Source organism: Pipistrellus kuhlii, unplaced genomic scaffold, assembly GCF_014108245.1.
Source record: "Pipistrellus kuhlii isolate mPipKuh1 unplaced genomic scaffold, mPipKuh1.p scaffold_m20_p_7, whole genome shotgun sequence".
Classification (NCBI taxonomy): Eukaryota; Metazoa; Chordata; class Mammalia; order Chiroptera; family Vespertilionidae; genus Pipistrellus; species Pipistrellus kuhlii.
The window spans coordinates 41,217,971-41,231,912 of NW_023425573.1; the positions used below are offsets into that span (position 1 = coordinate 41,217,971).

General features: G+C 41.1%; 1 protein-coding gene across 3 annotated transcripts in view; it reads right to left on the reverse strand.

Annotated features, from left to right (window-relative positions):
- The window catches only part of NOSTRIN (nitric oxide synthase trafficking), a 45,871-nt gene extending 38,968 nt beyond the window's left edge, over positions 1-6,903 (reverse strand). For all 3 annotated transcript variants that reach the window (XM_036422061.2, XM_036422060.2, XM_036422059.2), the window contains exons 1-2: positions 6,765-6,903; positions 2,513-2,598 (exon numbers count right to left, since the gene is read on the reverse strand). In XM_036422061.2, the coding sequence (XP_036277954.1) occupies positions 2,513-2,598; positions 6,765-6,791 (113 nt within the window). In that variant the 5' untranslated portion in view covers positions 6,792-6,903. The remainder of the gene's footprint in view (positions 1-2,512; positions 2,599-6,764) is intronic.
- Positions 6,904-13,942: the final 7,039 nt, after the last annotated feature.

Genomic DNA, 13,942 nt, shown 5'->3' on the forward strand with positions numbered 1-13,942 from the left:
GTCTCTGGATAAATCTGAGTTGCTACTATAAAAAAGGGAACTGAAGCAACTAATTGGATAAAAGAAGCTAAGCATGACTATGAATTGCAGAATTTCCAGGGAAAATGGCATTTCAATAACAATTGCACTTTTCTATCAACACCAATTAGAACAAATGCAAGAAAGCAGCTGAGCTTGGAAATGAAAGTCTCTGAACTCGCAGCCAGATTGGGATGCTGTTTCTTGTAGCCCCTGGCCAACGCTGCTCCACTGGGCCACACTCTAAGGACAGTAAAAACCTTGTTCTAAAATGTGGTTGTAATATAATAAAATAAACCTGTAACATCTTTCACTTATTTATTCATTGAAGCTACAAATATTTATTGGATGTATTTCATGTAGCAGGTACCCTTAATTCAGCTGGATTTGCCTCTATGATTTTCTATGTCATAACCCTCAACAATTTCAACAGAGACACAGGTAAGAAAGAGCATTCTGACTCCAGGTACAGCAGATAGATCTGTAGCAGGAGAGATGCAGAGAAACCTTGACAAGGAAGTTTTAGAGCAGTGATTCCCCAAATTTATCCGGTTTATGTTGAGTATTTGCCAGGCATAATTTATCACCTGATTTTTGTCTTCACGGCTTTCTTCCAGACACTAATTTTGAAGATGGGGGCACCAACTAATCACAATGACTGCAACCCAGATCATGTGCATGACTAATAATATGTACAGATTTTTCCTGATCTGCAGAGGGAGATGGTTTCTAACCCAAGCAAGGGGCTGAATTTGTATAGTAGTCAACTGGTCTTATTTTAAATAATTTCCTCAGAGTGATAGCAATACTTTTTTATTGAAGAAATTATCTCCCAGATTTGGGGGGGAGGGGTGGTCCTTCAGCCCAGCCTGCAACCTTTTGCAATCCAGGACCCCTTGGGGGATGACAGCAATTGGACATCCCTCTTGCAATCCGGGACTGCTGGCTCCTAACTATTTGCCTGCCTGCCTGCCTGATCACTCCTAACCACTCTGCCTGCCTTATCACCCCAACCCCTCTGCCTGCCTGATTGCCCCTAAACACTCGCCTGCCTGCCTCATCGCCCTATTCACTCTGCCTGCCTACCTGATTGCCCCAATTGCTCACCTGCCTGCCTGATCGCTCCTAACCACTTTGCCTACCTGCCTGATCACCCCTAACCACCTCTACCTGCCTTCCAGATTGCCCCTAACCACTCTGTTATTTGCCTGCCTGATCGCCCCAAACTGCTCACCTGCCTTCCTGATCATTCCTAACCATCTCTGCCCCTGCCCCTGTGGCTTCATTCAGAAGAACATCTGGAATGATGTTCAGAAGGACGTTTGGCTGTCCAGTCTAATTAGCATATTATGGTTTCATTATTATATTATAAACCTGGTTGTTATCTTTATAATAGCCTTTGGATCTCTCCAGTATCTTCCCTTGGTCCCAATAAGGCCAATGTTCTCCTTTGTTCTTGACCTACCCTTGCACGATTCAGTTGGGCCCATGTGTCTTTGTTCTCATGGCACACATGCAATCATTTAAACCTGAAACAGGTTACCTTAGAAAGAATAAACAATCTAGCCTGAAGTCTCTTTAGAGTTGCTTATTACAGACCTGTCTAGAGGTAGGAAAATGGTCTATGTCTTTATGGCCCAATTCAGTCCTTAGGATATCTAATTTTAAGCAGAAATGTTTGTAACTTCTTGACTGAGTTAAGTGTGCTTATTTTAGCACAGTGAACAGCTCTATACATGATCACATCTAGTATTAAAAAATAAAAAGATGATACTGCACTCACTGGCCAGTGTGGCTCAGTGGGAGATCATTGGCCCAAGCACTGAAGAGTCTCAGGTTCGATTCCTGGTCAAGGGCACACACCTGGGTTGTAGTACCTGCAGGTGGTGATAAACTCAGTGTTAGGTATCAGAAGAGACTTGACTGGATCTTCCCAAGCAGAAGGACCTCCTGCTGTTTCTGTGTGTGTGTTGTTTTTTTATGGTACCTAAGTGATAAGTGTGCAATAGAAAAGCATCACTCTTGCCGAAACCGGTTTGGCTCAGTGGATAGAGTGTCGGTCTGCGGACTGAAAGGTCCCGGGTTCGAATCTGGTCAAGGGCATGTACCTTGGTTGCAGGCACATCCCCAGTAGGGGGTGTGCAAGAGGCAGCTGATCGATGTTTCTAACTCTCTATCCCTCTTTCTTCCTCTCTGTAAAATATCAATTATATATATATATATATATATATATATATATATATATATATATATACACACACACACACACATACACACACACACACACACACACACACACACACACACACATATATATATATATATGGAAAAGAAAAGAAAGAAAGAAAAGCGTCACTCTTGAAGCCAGTCTCTCAAGTACCAAAATATAACACTGTGTTCCAGGAAGTGGGACAGCTTATAATCACTCCTCCAGTTCCATCACTTGCAGCCACTAAAGAGGAAGAGCTGCTTATTGCAAACGCACATTTCGTACCTTTGCTGAAGAATGGATGTGACCTGCTTGCAGAAATTCTCTCCATTTTGAGAAAACTCCTTGAGGCTCTTGTAGACCTGGTTATACTGAAAAAGAAAAGATGCACAGAAAGGTTACGGACACTTGCAAAGACAGAACTCCTTTAGACTCTGAGTGCTGCTGTGATGTCGACTGTCATTGAAGGTGAACGTGCAGCTGTGGGGTGCACACCTTTTGGGCGAGTTCTTAAAATAAAGACTGTCTCTTCTGCCTGGATCTGAAAGATCCTGGAGAACTTTTTTTTTAAAAAAAAAATGAAGCTTGTCTATCTGCTATTCCCCTAGACCAAAGGCAAACAGTTCTGCAGTGGGTGCCCTTGGAGTCCGGCTTCCCATTGCCCTGTCGTTCCCAGGAAGGTTAAAGGTACATTCTGAAACATACTGAGAAGTTTATTATTTTGTATCTTACAAATTCCAAAGTCATATTTTTAGATCTTCTGACAAACCCTGAGCCATGAAAGTGAGTGTTTCTCGGCTGAGTTATAAAAATGTAAATGAATAACTTGTTAATAAAAATGTGCCCCAATCCCCTCTACATCTCATTCAACTGTGTTATAATAATGAGTTGAACATTTTGATTGAACCAAACCTTTATACGTTTATTTATATCTGAATTTAGCCTTCAGACTTAAGAGTTGTAATTGAAAGTTTTTATCATTTGGTTTAGGACGCCACAATGTCACTCTGAAAATTGTATTTGTAAAGGCTGACCTTGATGAAAATAGATTTTAAGTGCCCGAATGGAGAGGGTAAATGTCAGCTGACTCAGCCGCTTTCCTCGCACAGAGTAGGTGAATTAGGAACGGAACCATTTTCAAACAAACACTCTCTCACAGTTTCCATCTGGGAGATGCATTTTTAGTGAATTGCATTTTTCAAAATGGCATTTTACTTCAGAGTATGTAAATTTTGTGTAGATCGAGCTTCGTGCTGTGACTCGGCTCATACAGAGAGCCCAGCCTCTTCCGACTCCTAACCAAAGTTGTGACCAGACCAGTTGAGAATATTTCTATGGGCTGGGCTGCAGGGGCTGCTGCATATCCCAAATGTATTAAGCCATCAAAGCTCTCCTAGACACATTTGTAAAATACCACCTCCAGGGAGCCCAGACAATCTTCAAAGTTTATAAACCAGTGATTTAACACTCCAAGGCCTTTGGAGGAAAGGCAGAGGAGATTCCTATCTTTCCCAAAGATACTCAAACTCAACTTTTTAAAGGCAAAAGCTGCTCAAATAAAATAGCATCATATGGCTTCAATCTACTCTGAAGCTGCTGGTTTTAGATTTTGAAAGATGATTTCCTGTTATTTAATAGACTAGTACTTACTAAATTTTTCCCATCATGGCACACACCTAGAAAATGATATTTGTACCAGACAGTGTACTAAAGGGACAAAATTGTTCCAGATAGAAATAACTGGTCCATGAGCTCTGCCTCCACCCTTAAGACCTCATACTCAGCCACACCCTGCCAATTCAAGGGCTGATACACCTGTAACCCATTCCCTAATCTCAGTGTTCCCAGGCATACACAAGTCTGGAAGCTCTTTAATAGGTCACGTTATTAATTTAGTGAATAAGAGTAGAATGTTTTGCTTATAGTAGCAATGGAGAGAGAATCTGTACTGGACACTCTCTGATAAACCCTGTTAAAGGTGGCATCAATAAATAAAGGAGTTGCTAAAAAATATGTCCATTATTTTAGCATAACCCCTTATTTACAAACAACCATCTACTCAGAGTTGAAGACAAAAGCTATGAAAAGCAGAACCCAGAGACCACCTTGTCCGTGTGTGTGTGTGTGATCAGAAAATAGAGGAAAATCCCTTGAATTTGCCTCTAGTTTTCCTTCTCTACCCCACCTCCCTTCGCACCCTACTCTCATTTACCTGCTCATTTGGGGCATGACCTAAAATAAGAGATTAAAACGATTTTTTTTGTATTATGAGCCACTTTGGCATTCTGGTAAAGCCCATTTTACTCTGAATAATATTTTCAAATGTATAAAATAAAATAATAGGATTACAAAGAAAATTATATATATATATATATTTTAAATTATATTATATGTACTTTATAATTAAGAATTAACCAAATTTCTAAATCACATTGAATATGACCAATATTGCTAGATATCTGCTAAGAACTTTAATATAAAATACATGTGATTTTTCTTGGTCATAAAGTCACAGACATTTCAGTAGTACTGGGTTATTGCTTATATTAAAAATTAAAGGAAATTCTTAATTTCAGTTATAAACTAGTGCAAATAAAAAGATCATGTTTTTCTCATTGAAGCTCATGCAGCCCACAGGTTTCCATACATGGATCCACTGGGGTAGACAGGGTTAAGAACTGTAGCTAAGCTAAGGCTTTACGAATGAATTGGGTTTTGGGCAACCCTAGGCACTCATGGAATGGAACATTTTGCAGGTAGTTACTCATAAACCTTTGGGTTATTTTATAAAAACTACCCAAGTGTTTCACAAAGGAATTGTTTGTTTTGTTTAATAAAACACATTAATATTAATAAAACTCATTCCCATGTTTCATTTTGTTCCTAAACTGCAACCTCCTCTTGACACAGTATCCTTCCCTAAGCACAAGCTAGGTTTGCACCAGGGAATCAAGTTGAACGCTTGATGAAGATGAATCGAATAAATAAAGATTCCATGATCTAAGAGGACTTAGAAACCTGGCTGACAGGATATCCACTTCCTCTGACTTCCAGGTGACTGTTGGTGCCAGGTTTTGCCTTGACTTATACAGCTGCTGCCCCACTCAACCACCCCTTTGCAAAAACATGATCAAAGTGTCAATGGTGGGAATTAGCATTTTATTTTATTTTAATATATTTTATTGATTTTTTTTTTTTACAGAAAAGAAGAGGGACAGAGAGTTAGAAACATCGATGAGAAAGAATCATCTATCAGCTGCCTCCAGCACATCCCCCACCAGGAATGTGCCCACAACCAAGGTACATGCCCTTGACCGGAATCGAACCTGGGACCTTTCAGTCCACAGGCCGATGCTCTATCCACTGAGCCAAACTGATTTCAGCAGGATTAGCATTTTAGAAGGGAGCAAATGCATGGGACAGCAAATAAATAAACCATAAGAGACTTAAAAAGTTACCTGTGTAGAAGATTGGAGGAAATTAAAGGGGGAGATTTCCTTTCTTCAAATTTACATACAGCTATATTGCTGGATTTTTTTTTTTATTTGTACTTAAACAGTAAAAGCAGACAGAGGCTGAGGCTACGTTGTCATTATTAATATTACTAGCATTTATGACTTCACCTCATTTAGCTTACCTGATTCATGAGCTCATTCTGTGGAGTAGCAGTTACAAGCCTATCTGCCCTAAGCCTGTGCTTTCCGCATCCACTGGGCTCTTTCAATGGCTCTATTGCAGTCCCCATTTCTGCTTTCCCACAAGTCTTTTCCTTTTAAGATAAAATACTTGAAAGAACTCTTGTTTCTGTTGTTACCAATTTTTGCTTCTTGGCACCATGTATTGGGAAACACCCTGACATTCCTTGATTATTTTATTTCCAAAGTAAATATATCCTCCTCCTCTTTAGCTGCTCCTCATTTACTAAATTACGTCTCTGCTATTGCTGCGAATGCCTTCCTAAGTCTGGATTTTTTACCCATCTTCTATTTTTTGGTAGCCCTCCCAGGACTGAAAGAAACAATATTGATAAACCTGACTGAGAACCACCACAAGCTGGACAAAATGGGGAGTCTGTCCTCCCGCCTGTGGGACTTGGCAATTCCTGACGATATCAATGATATGGGAAAGTACACAAAAACCTCCCACTCTAAATTCCTTGTAGAAGCCAAAATTGGCTGCAGACATTCTGTGTGTTTGTGTTATCCACTCAACACATAATATAGGCACTTGTGTATGTCTTAAGAATGTTTTCTACACAGCCACCATCTGCATGCAAATATAATACCCTAACCCTAACCCCCTCAGAGTTTTCCTAAGAATAGGAGAATAGAGAATGACAATGACTTGCCCATTTGCTAGGAAGGGCAATTAAATTGAACCAAAGAAAAACCACAGATTTTTGACTCACAGCCAGTATGTAAACATGTTTAGTTCCTTAGCATCTCAAACTTTTAAAGTCAAAATACATTCGTATATAAATCCACCCCTCAGCTGCTTTCTTACACACAAAGACACAAACTAACACCAAGCTACTCACCGAACAGTTTGTGAGTGGGTCCCTCATGCTGAAATGTGTTTGGTTTCTGTCCTTTTAAACTATGCTCCAGCGTTCAGCTTTCCACACTCAGGACACACTGCCCTCTGAAGGTTGGGTGTGTCCTAGACTTCCTGCATTCAAAGGGCCCAGAGTCCTGTCAAAGGCCCCGAGGAGGAAGTCCCACCCTGGACTTTCCTCCATTTATTTACTGAAATAGCAAAGAACTGCTCAGGGTCAAGAGAGCTGGCGTGAGATAGTGGGAAACACTTCTGTAAATACTTGGGAGAGCAGAATACTGAGTCCTTGAGAGAAAGCCCAGAAGCTATATTAAAGGGGAGAGATTTCCTTTCTTCAAATTTACATACAGCTATATTGCTGGAATTTTTTTTTTTAAATTTTGTATTTAAACAGTAAAAGCAGACAGAGGCTGAAGCTATGTTGTCATTATTAATATTACTAGCATTTATGATGCATGTTAAACAGCTTGCTATATTAATCATTTTTTATTTTCTGTGTTGTCTGATGTTGAACATGTTAAAACCTTTTGAACCTGAGAGAGCCTGCTCCTCCTGGGATCAGCTTATACCTAAAAGAAGAAGCAACTTGCCCTTGAGCACATCTTTGATAAGCATAGCAACCAATCCAGACCCTCTGCCTTCCTTCCTTATCTAAAGTTCACAAACAAGTCAATATATCCCTTTGCCTATTCACCCCAGCTCAGGGTGCCAAACAATTAGGACCAGATCTATGTAACTGTGATTATACAGTGGGAAATGTCTAGAAAAGGCTATCAGGGATATACATTAACCACCCTTGAGGGTTTAACTCAACCCAGCTCTCTCTCCTAGCCCACCAAGTCTAAGAGGCTGACTAAACTATCAAATTAAAAATTTTTATGTTCACCCTCACATTTTTTTAATCATTCAAAAGGATAAACAGGACTAGAAACCCGCCATCAGCAATTTATATTTTTATTGCTTTATCTGCACCTGTGGTCCCTGCTATGAATCCTTAGATTTCCATCTAATGGCCTGTTGTGATAATCATTTGCTGGGTATGGGCAGCTGTGCTGTAATTGGGGGATCCCGCATCCAAAAGGAGCACCAGCAGTAGAGCCCAGTGGAGCACTTCAGAGCTGTCTAGGTGGGCCCACTCCATTCATCTGCCTTGGGCTTGCAGGCTCCATTCTAAGTCCCCTCAACTAGAGTGGAGATGCTAGTGGCACCAGAATATCACCAGCAATGGACTTCAGTAGAGCAACCTTGGTACTTGAGTTCTAGCTAAGAAAGAATTCAGAGCTAAGACTGGTCTCTGGTCCCTTTGTTCCTCCTCTAGAGGATCTACCACATGACTAGTGACATGCTAGGGGAGGAAAGGTCAGGGGAGAGTCCGAATCACATGATCTCTGATATGAAAGGTCGGGCTCCAAACTGCATGACCAGCAATACGCTAGGAAAGAAAAGGTTATCCTGGGGTTGAGGTCAATTGTCCCTTGCCCTGGTGACCTTTGTAGCTGGCCCTCTGTCCTTGCTGTGCTCATATCATGCCTGTGTAACTGCCTACTACAGAGAGGAAGCACTCTTAATTAGGGTCCACTGTGCACACACTTAATGATGTTCTCCCCTTAGCTTTCCTGAAGGAAATTTATCACTAGAAGAGACAACACTACGTAGCAGCTATCAAAGGGCTAGAATTGGAGAAGGTTACCAGGAATGTTGAGACATGTGTGGAGACATTATAAACTGAGGTTAAGAACATGTCACTCAGATTCTCTTGCCCTCAGAGCTGGCAGATAAACTGGGCTGGAGCCTTGGTTCTAGGGCCTGGGCCATCTCAGTGTTTTCCCCCTGATTCTTGCTGCATTTTGTCTCAGTTCAAAATGGAGACATTGGCCTCCCTTGTCAGTTTCCACAAGAAATGTCATCATCCTGAAAGGAGTTTTTAGGGGTAAAATACTGGTAGGCAGGTTTAGAGAGTTTTAGGAATTAAGGGACTTATGAGGGAGGGCTGCAAAGCTGGAGGGCTGGGAACTGCCAGAAGGCATACATTCACAAAGAAGTCAAGGCGCCACAGGCTAAAGGGAGAGGGAGACACCAGAAGATAAGGGGTAATCCACAGGGAATAGAAAAGAAAAGGGAGAAAGTAGAAGACAGAGTTTTACAGAGAATAAAGAATTCTTTCACCGGAGGGGGAGAAATAGAGAGTAGTAATCCCACAAGGGGTTTGAGCTCTTAAGCTGCACATTGCTGGGTTTCTGGCTTGATACCTAGTAGGGGGTATGCAGGAGGCAGCTGATCAATTGAGTTACTCTCATCATTGATGTTTCTATCTTCCCTCTCTCTTCCTCTCTGAAATCAATAAAAATATATTTAAAAAAATAAGCCAGTTCAAGAAAGATAAGTATTACATAATCTCACTCATATGTGGAATCTAATGAACAAAATAAAACTATGAACAAAATAGATCCAGAGACACAGAAGCATGGAACAAACTGATGAATCTCAGAGGGAAGTGGGATAAGAGCTGGAAAGAGATTAACTAAAGAATTTATATGCATATATACATAATCCATGGACACAGACCATAATATGGTGAAGGCCTGGGGGAAAGAGGGTGGGACCTGGGTAGAGAGGATCAATGAGGGAAAAAAGGGAACATCTGTAATAGACTCAACAATAAAGATAAATTTAAAAATAATAATGAAGTTTGGCTATTTGTTGGGTTTCTTAGAAGCATGTTCGAATGTGCAAAATTTTTTCATTTTGGGGGTTGTACCACTTATTTCTTGTCACAATATTGCTATATATTAAACAGAAAACTCAGTGACGTCCAATGACATTGGCTTTATTTAATTCACAATTCTGGTTTAGCTGGCTGGTTCTTCTGGTCTTTCCTACCTAACTCCTGTGAAAAAGCAGGTCATCTATACAGCTCTGCTGATTTGGGCCGAGTTTGGCAGGGAGGGCAGCTCTTCTGGGCTGGTTATGGGCTGAAGCATTTTTTTTTTTTTTTCATCAGTCTAACCCAGGCTGTTTTGGGGCATAGCAGAGGAGCCAAGAGAATGAGTGGAACTCAGACTAGGAACAGACATACTCTCACTTCAGCCAGACCAAAGCCAGTCAAGTCACAGGCCCGCCCAGAATCACTGGGGTGTGGAAATTCCACTCCTTAATGGGAGGAGCTGAATGTCTCATTACAAAGGGCAGAGAATTGGAAATAGTTTTACATCCAGTCTATTGCAATGGTCAGTCAATACTTGTTCTTGAGTGACTACAGAGATGTGGGACAGAGGATACTGGAGGGGGCGGCTGATACCTGCCATCCTCTCCCTTTCCCCAGCTCAGCCTCAGGGGACACACTTGGAACTCCAGGGAGATTGAGGTTAGGGAGAAAAAGAAGAGGAGTTACATTCACAGAGAGTCTAGATATAGATTTGGAGATTTGGAAACAGGGTAGTTCTACCCTCTGACCCCACATCCCATCCTACATGTGCTCTGCCAGAGAGCACAGCTCAGCACCCCTCCCCAGTGGTGGAGGCCAAGGCAGGTGGAAGCAGCAGAGCAGATTCCCCAAGGTGCTGGAGACACCGAGGCTGTGGCTGGCAAGGGCGTCTTGGCAAGGAGGCTAGAGCAGGCCAACCTAAGTAAATTTGGCCTTGTCCACATGAGAACTCTCTTAACTCGAGTCTCCCCCCGACCCCCCACCCCCGCCCCCTTACTCCCAGAAACAGTCCAGGGAGCATGGAAGAAGAAAGCTGAGACCCTGTCTGAGCAAAGAGGAGAGGAACCTTGTGGTTTTGGACTTAATATTAACATCACCTTATTTGTATCTACAGGTGGATGAGAATAACATCTAGGGAAGTGTCTCCAAGAAGGTGTACTAGACCTGTTCTCTAAAAAATTTGGTGCCTTTTGAGTCCATGTCCTCAGTTTTTTTTTCTTCTTTTTTTCCTGGACATATGTTTCTGGCCTGCACTCATTCTCTGGCTTTTTTTCCAGCCCAGGCTTCCAGCTTGAGTTACTGTTTGACCTCTCAGATCCCAATCTTCCTGCTTCCTTTCCCAGTCACTCAGCATTGGCCTTCCTGGCATGGCCTCTCTGCAGAAAGAAAACCTGCAATGGACTTGGTGGGGTCTGGCCTGGAAGCCACTCCACTGCACCCCACCCGTCCTATTTTGGGCAGCCTCCAAGGGAGTCAACAACACGAGTACACATCTGTGAAGTGCTTATAAGGGAGTGCTGAGTATCGGTATGTTAGTAAGAAACAGGAGCCCAAGTGTAATAGAGGCTAAGAGCAATTCAAAACTTGGAGTGGAAATTTCTTTAGTAGCCAAAGAATGCAAAGAATTGGAAACAGCACATGCATTAAATTAAGGCTATTGATTAAATAGCTCTGTATTAAATAAGAATCTGGCTAAATACCTTACAATGATACAGGCTAACCTATAGAGAGGACTTCTGTCTGCTGGATGCTTTCTAAGTGCTTTACAAATATTAACTTATTTAGTCATAAGAGCAATCATTTGAGGTAGATATATGTTATTTTGGTCCTTATAATACACATGGGAAAACTGAAGCATGGGATATACGTGGACTTAACCAAGGTCACATGGCTAGGAGTGGCCTGGCTGGGATTCATCTGACTCCAGTGCTTCCATGTTTAATTACAATTCTGCTCAGCCAGCCAACCCAAACCGTGGGGTACAAAACATCCAAGAAAAGAGGGCAGAATATAAAACATTTAGCTATCTGTACTGAATTAAAAACAAGTTGCAAAGGAATCTGATTCCAGTTGGGTTCATGTATAAGAAAAACAGGTCTAGCCGAAACCGATTTGGCTCAGTGGATAGAGCGTCAGCCTGCGGACTGAAAGGTCCCAGGTTCAATTCCGGTCAAGGGCATGTACATTGGTTGGGGGCACATCCCCAATAGGGAGTGTGCAAGAGGCAGCTGATTGATGATTCTCCCTTATCGATGTTTCTAACTCTCTATCCCTCTCTCTTCCTCTCTGTAAAAAATCAATAAGATATACAAACAAAGAAAAAAAGAAAGAAAAACAGTTCTAAATACACATAAAACTAGACAGACAATAGCTTATCTCTGAAGGTTGGGAGTATAAAGGACTCAGTGTCTAGGTCCCACACATTTCTATGTAATTTTAATATTTGAAAAAAAATCCATTTATTGATTTAGAAAGCAAACAAGAAAAACATTTAAAAAAGAATAACAGTTATGCTAACTTTAAGTTTTAAAAAGAGAGAACTGATACGTAAAATGCTGACAGCAGGCCTTAGTTGTATCTCTGGGCCTTTGTAAAATGCTGGGCCTCCTGCCTGGAAGTGCTTATGCCTTTATGTTAGCCTCGCTAACTTTTTAAAATCTCTAATGTCCAGCTTTTGTCATTTTCCACAGACACACTAAGCACACTTTTGCCTTCATTCTGCTATCTATTACACACCCCTCTTTTGATTTATTTATCCCATTATGTTGAAATTACTTATTTAATGGTGTGCCTCCACTCTACTCTCAAAGTACCCAGAGCACAGTAAATGTTCAATAAATAATTGTTTTCATTAGATTGGATTCAATACTAATGAGAAAATGACCCCATTAGCTAGTTTTCCATTGACAGGACAGGGGACGTTGTTTGTGGGTAGGCCGATATCTTCCGTTCTCAGGAAGCGGAGTTCCAAATACTGCGAGGGAAGATAAGTGTGACCCTAACCCGACAGGAACTCTAAAATGGGAAATGGCTCAAAGGCACTTGGGAGTCTCTGACTCTGATTAAAAATGGCCTTGACAAGCAGGAAACTGAGAAGGAATCACAAGAATCCCATGAGACCACTTAGAGAACTTTCTTGGAGATTTGTTGGTTAAAAAGATATAAACAGAGAAGGCAAAAAGTCTTGGGACCAAGGATAAAATCAGAGAGTGACCTAATGCCAAGAATAAATTTAGGAAAGGCAGAGTCTAAAATGAGCCAGGTTCTGCAAAGTTTACCGAAGGCATCTAAGGGAATTTTCACTATATCCAAAGCATGAGGAATGTAAAGGGACAGCACCTGGGCTGGGGCAGCTGGCCAGTGCTCAGATGACAGGGTGAGCAGGGTGGCTTTGCCAGGCTGCTGGGTTCCAGGCGTGAGAAGGTCAGGCAGAGCAGCTGGGGGCCAGTGCACCACACCTTCCAAGCACTTTTTTTCCAGGATGAACTTCAACATGGAGGACACATCTTTCATATCTTCTGAGACCTGGACCAAATCTAGTCCTTGGCCTGTTTGATCTGACAGAGGACCAGTCTGGTCTCTGTTGCCATCTCAAGCATGTGAGAGCTGCAGAGAGTATGTACAAGACATGACATCACCTCCACCAATCACCCTCGGGGGAAATGTAGAAGCAATCTCACTCTAGCCAAATCACTTTTTATTTTTAGTCTCTGGTTGCTACAGTAATTAGTTTCCTTCATTTCCATCTCTCTTCAAAGCTGGAAGATACATTTCTAAAACTTTCTCTTAATGCATATATGCATTTGAAATGTACCTTTGTCCAAAACCTCAGGACAGAAAAAAAAAAAATCTAATTTAGAATCACTAATGGGTCTTTTAAACTGTAGTAGGAGCAATGGGCACACAAACCACACATTGTTATTCTTAACAGCCAGCCTAATTTGCAGCATCTAAAGTAACTTTTATGCTCTTCCCACAAATTATATTGTAGTTTTTTAAATTGCATAAAATGAGCTTTTTACCACTTTCTGCTGCTTAAAAATTACCTGATTTTTAAATCAAAGTCCAAATGGCCATAATTAGCTTACTTTATACATACAAACCAGCCCTGTATTCAGTGGATTAGGACTGGATTTTCATTGTGCATGTTCAAGTTTCGTATACATTAATATAAAATCTCCGGGTGTTAATGGAGAATAAAAATGAAATCGAATAGACTAATTTACATAAAACAAATTAGCATAAATTGACTTTTCCATAATAAGCCCCAGGAAATGAAGACTAATGGACAACTAATTAACAATCAAGTGATCCTACAACAGTGATCTTTACCTTCCAAGAAAAGCATAAGAACAAGGATATTTTACAAACACAGACTCGCTTAAATTACATTATATCTTCATTTGCTCACCTATGTTAATATTCATGGGCCATTACTTAACATTGTCTAAGCTCAT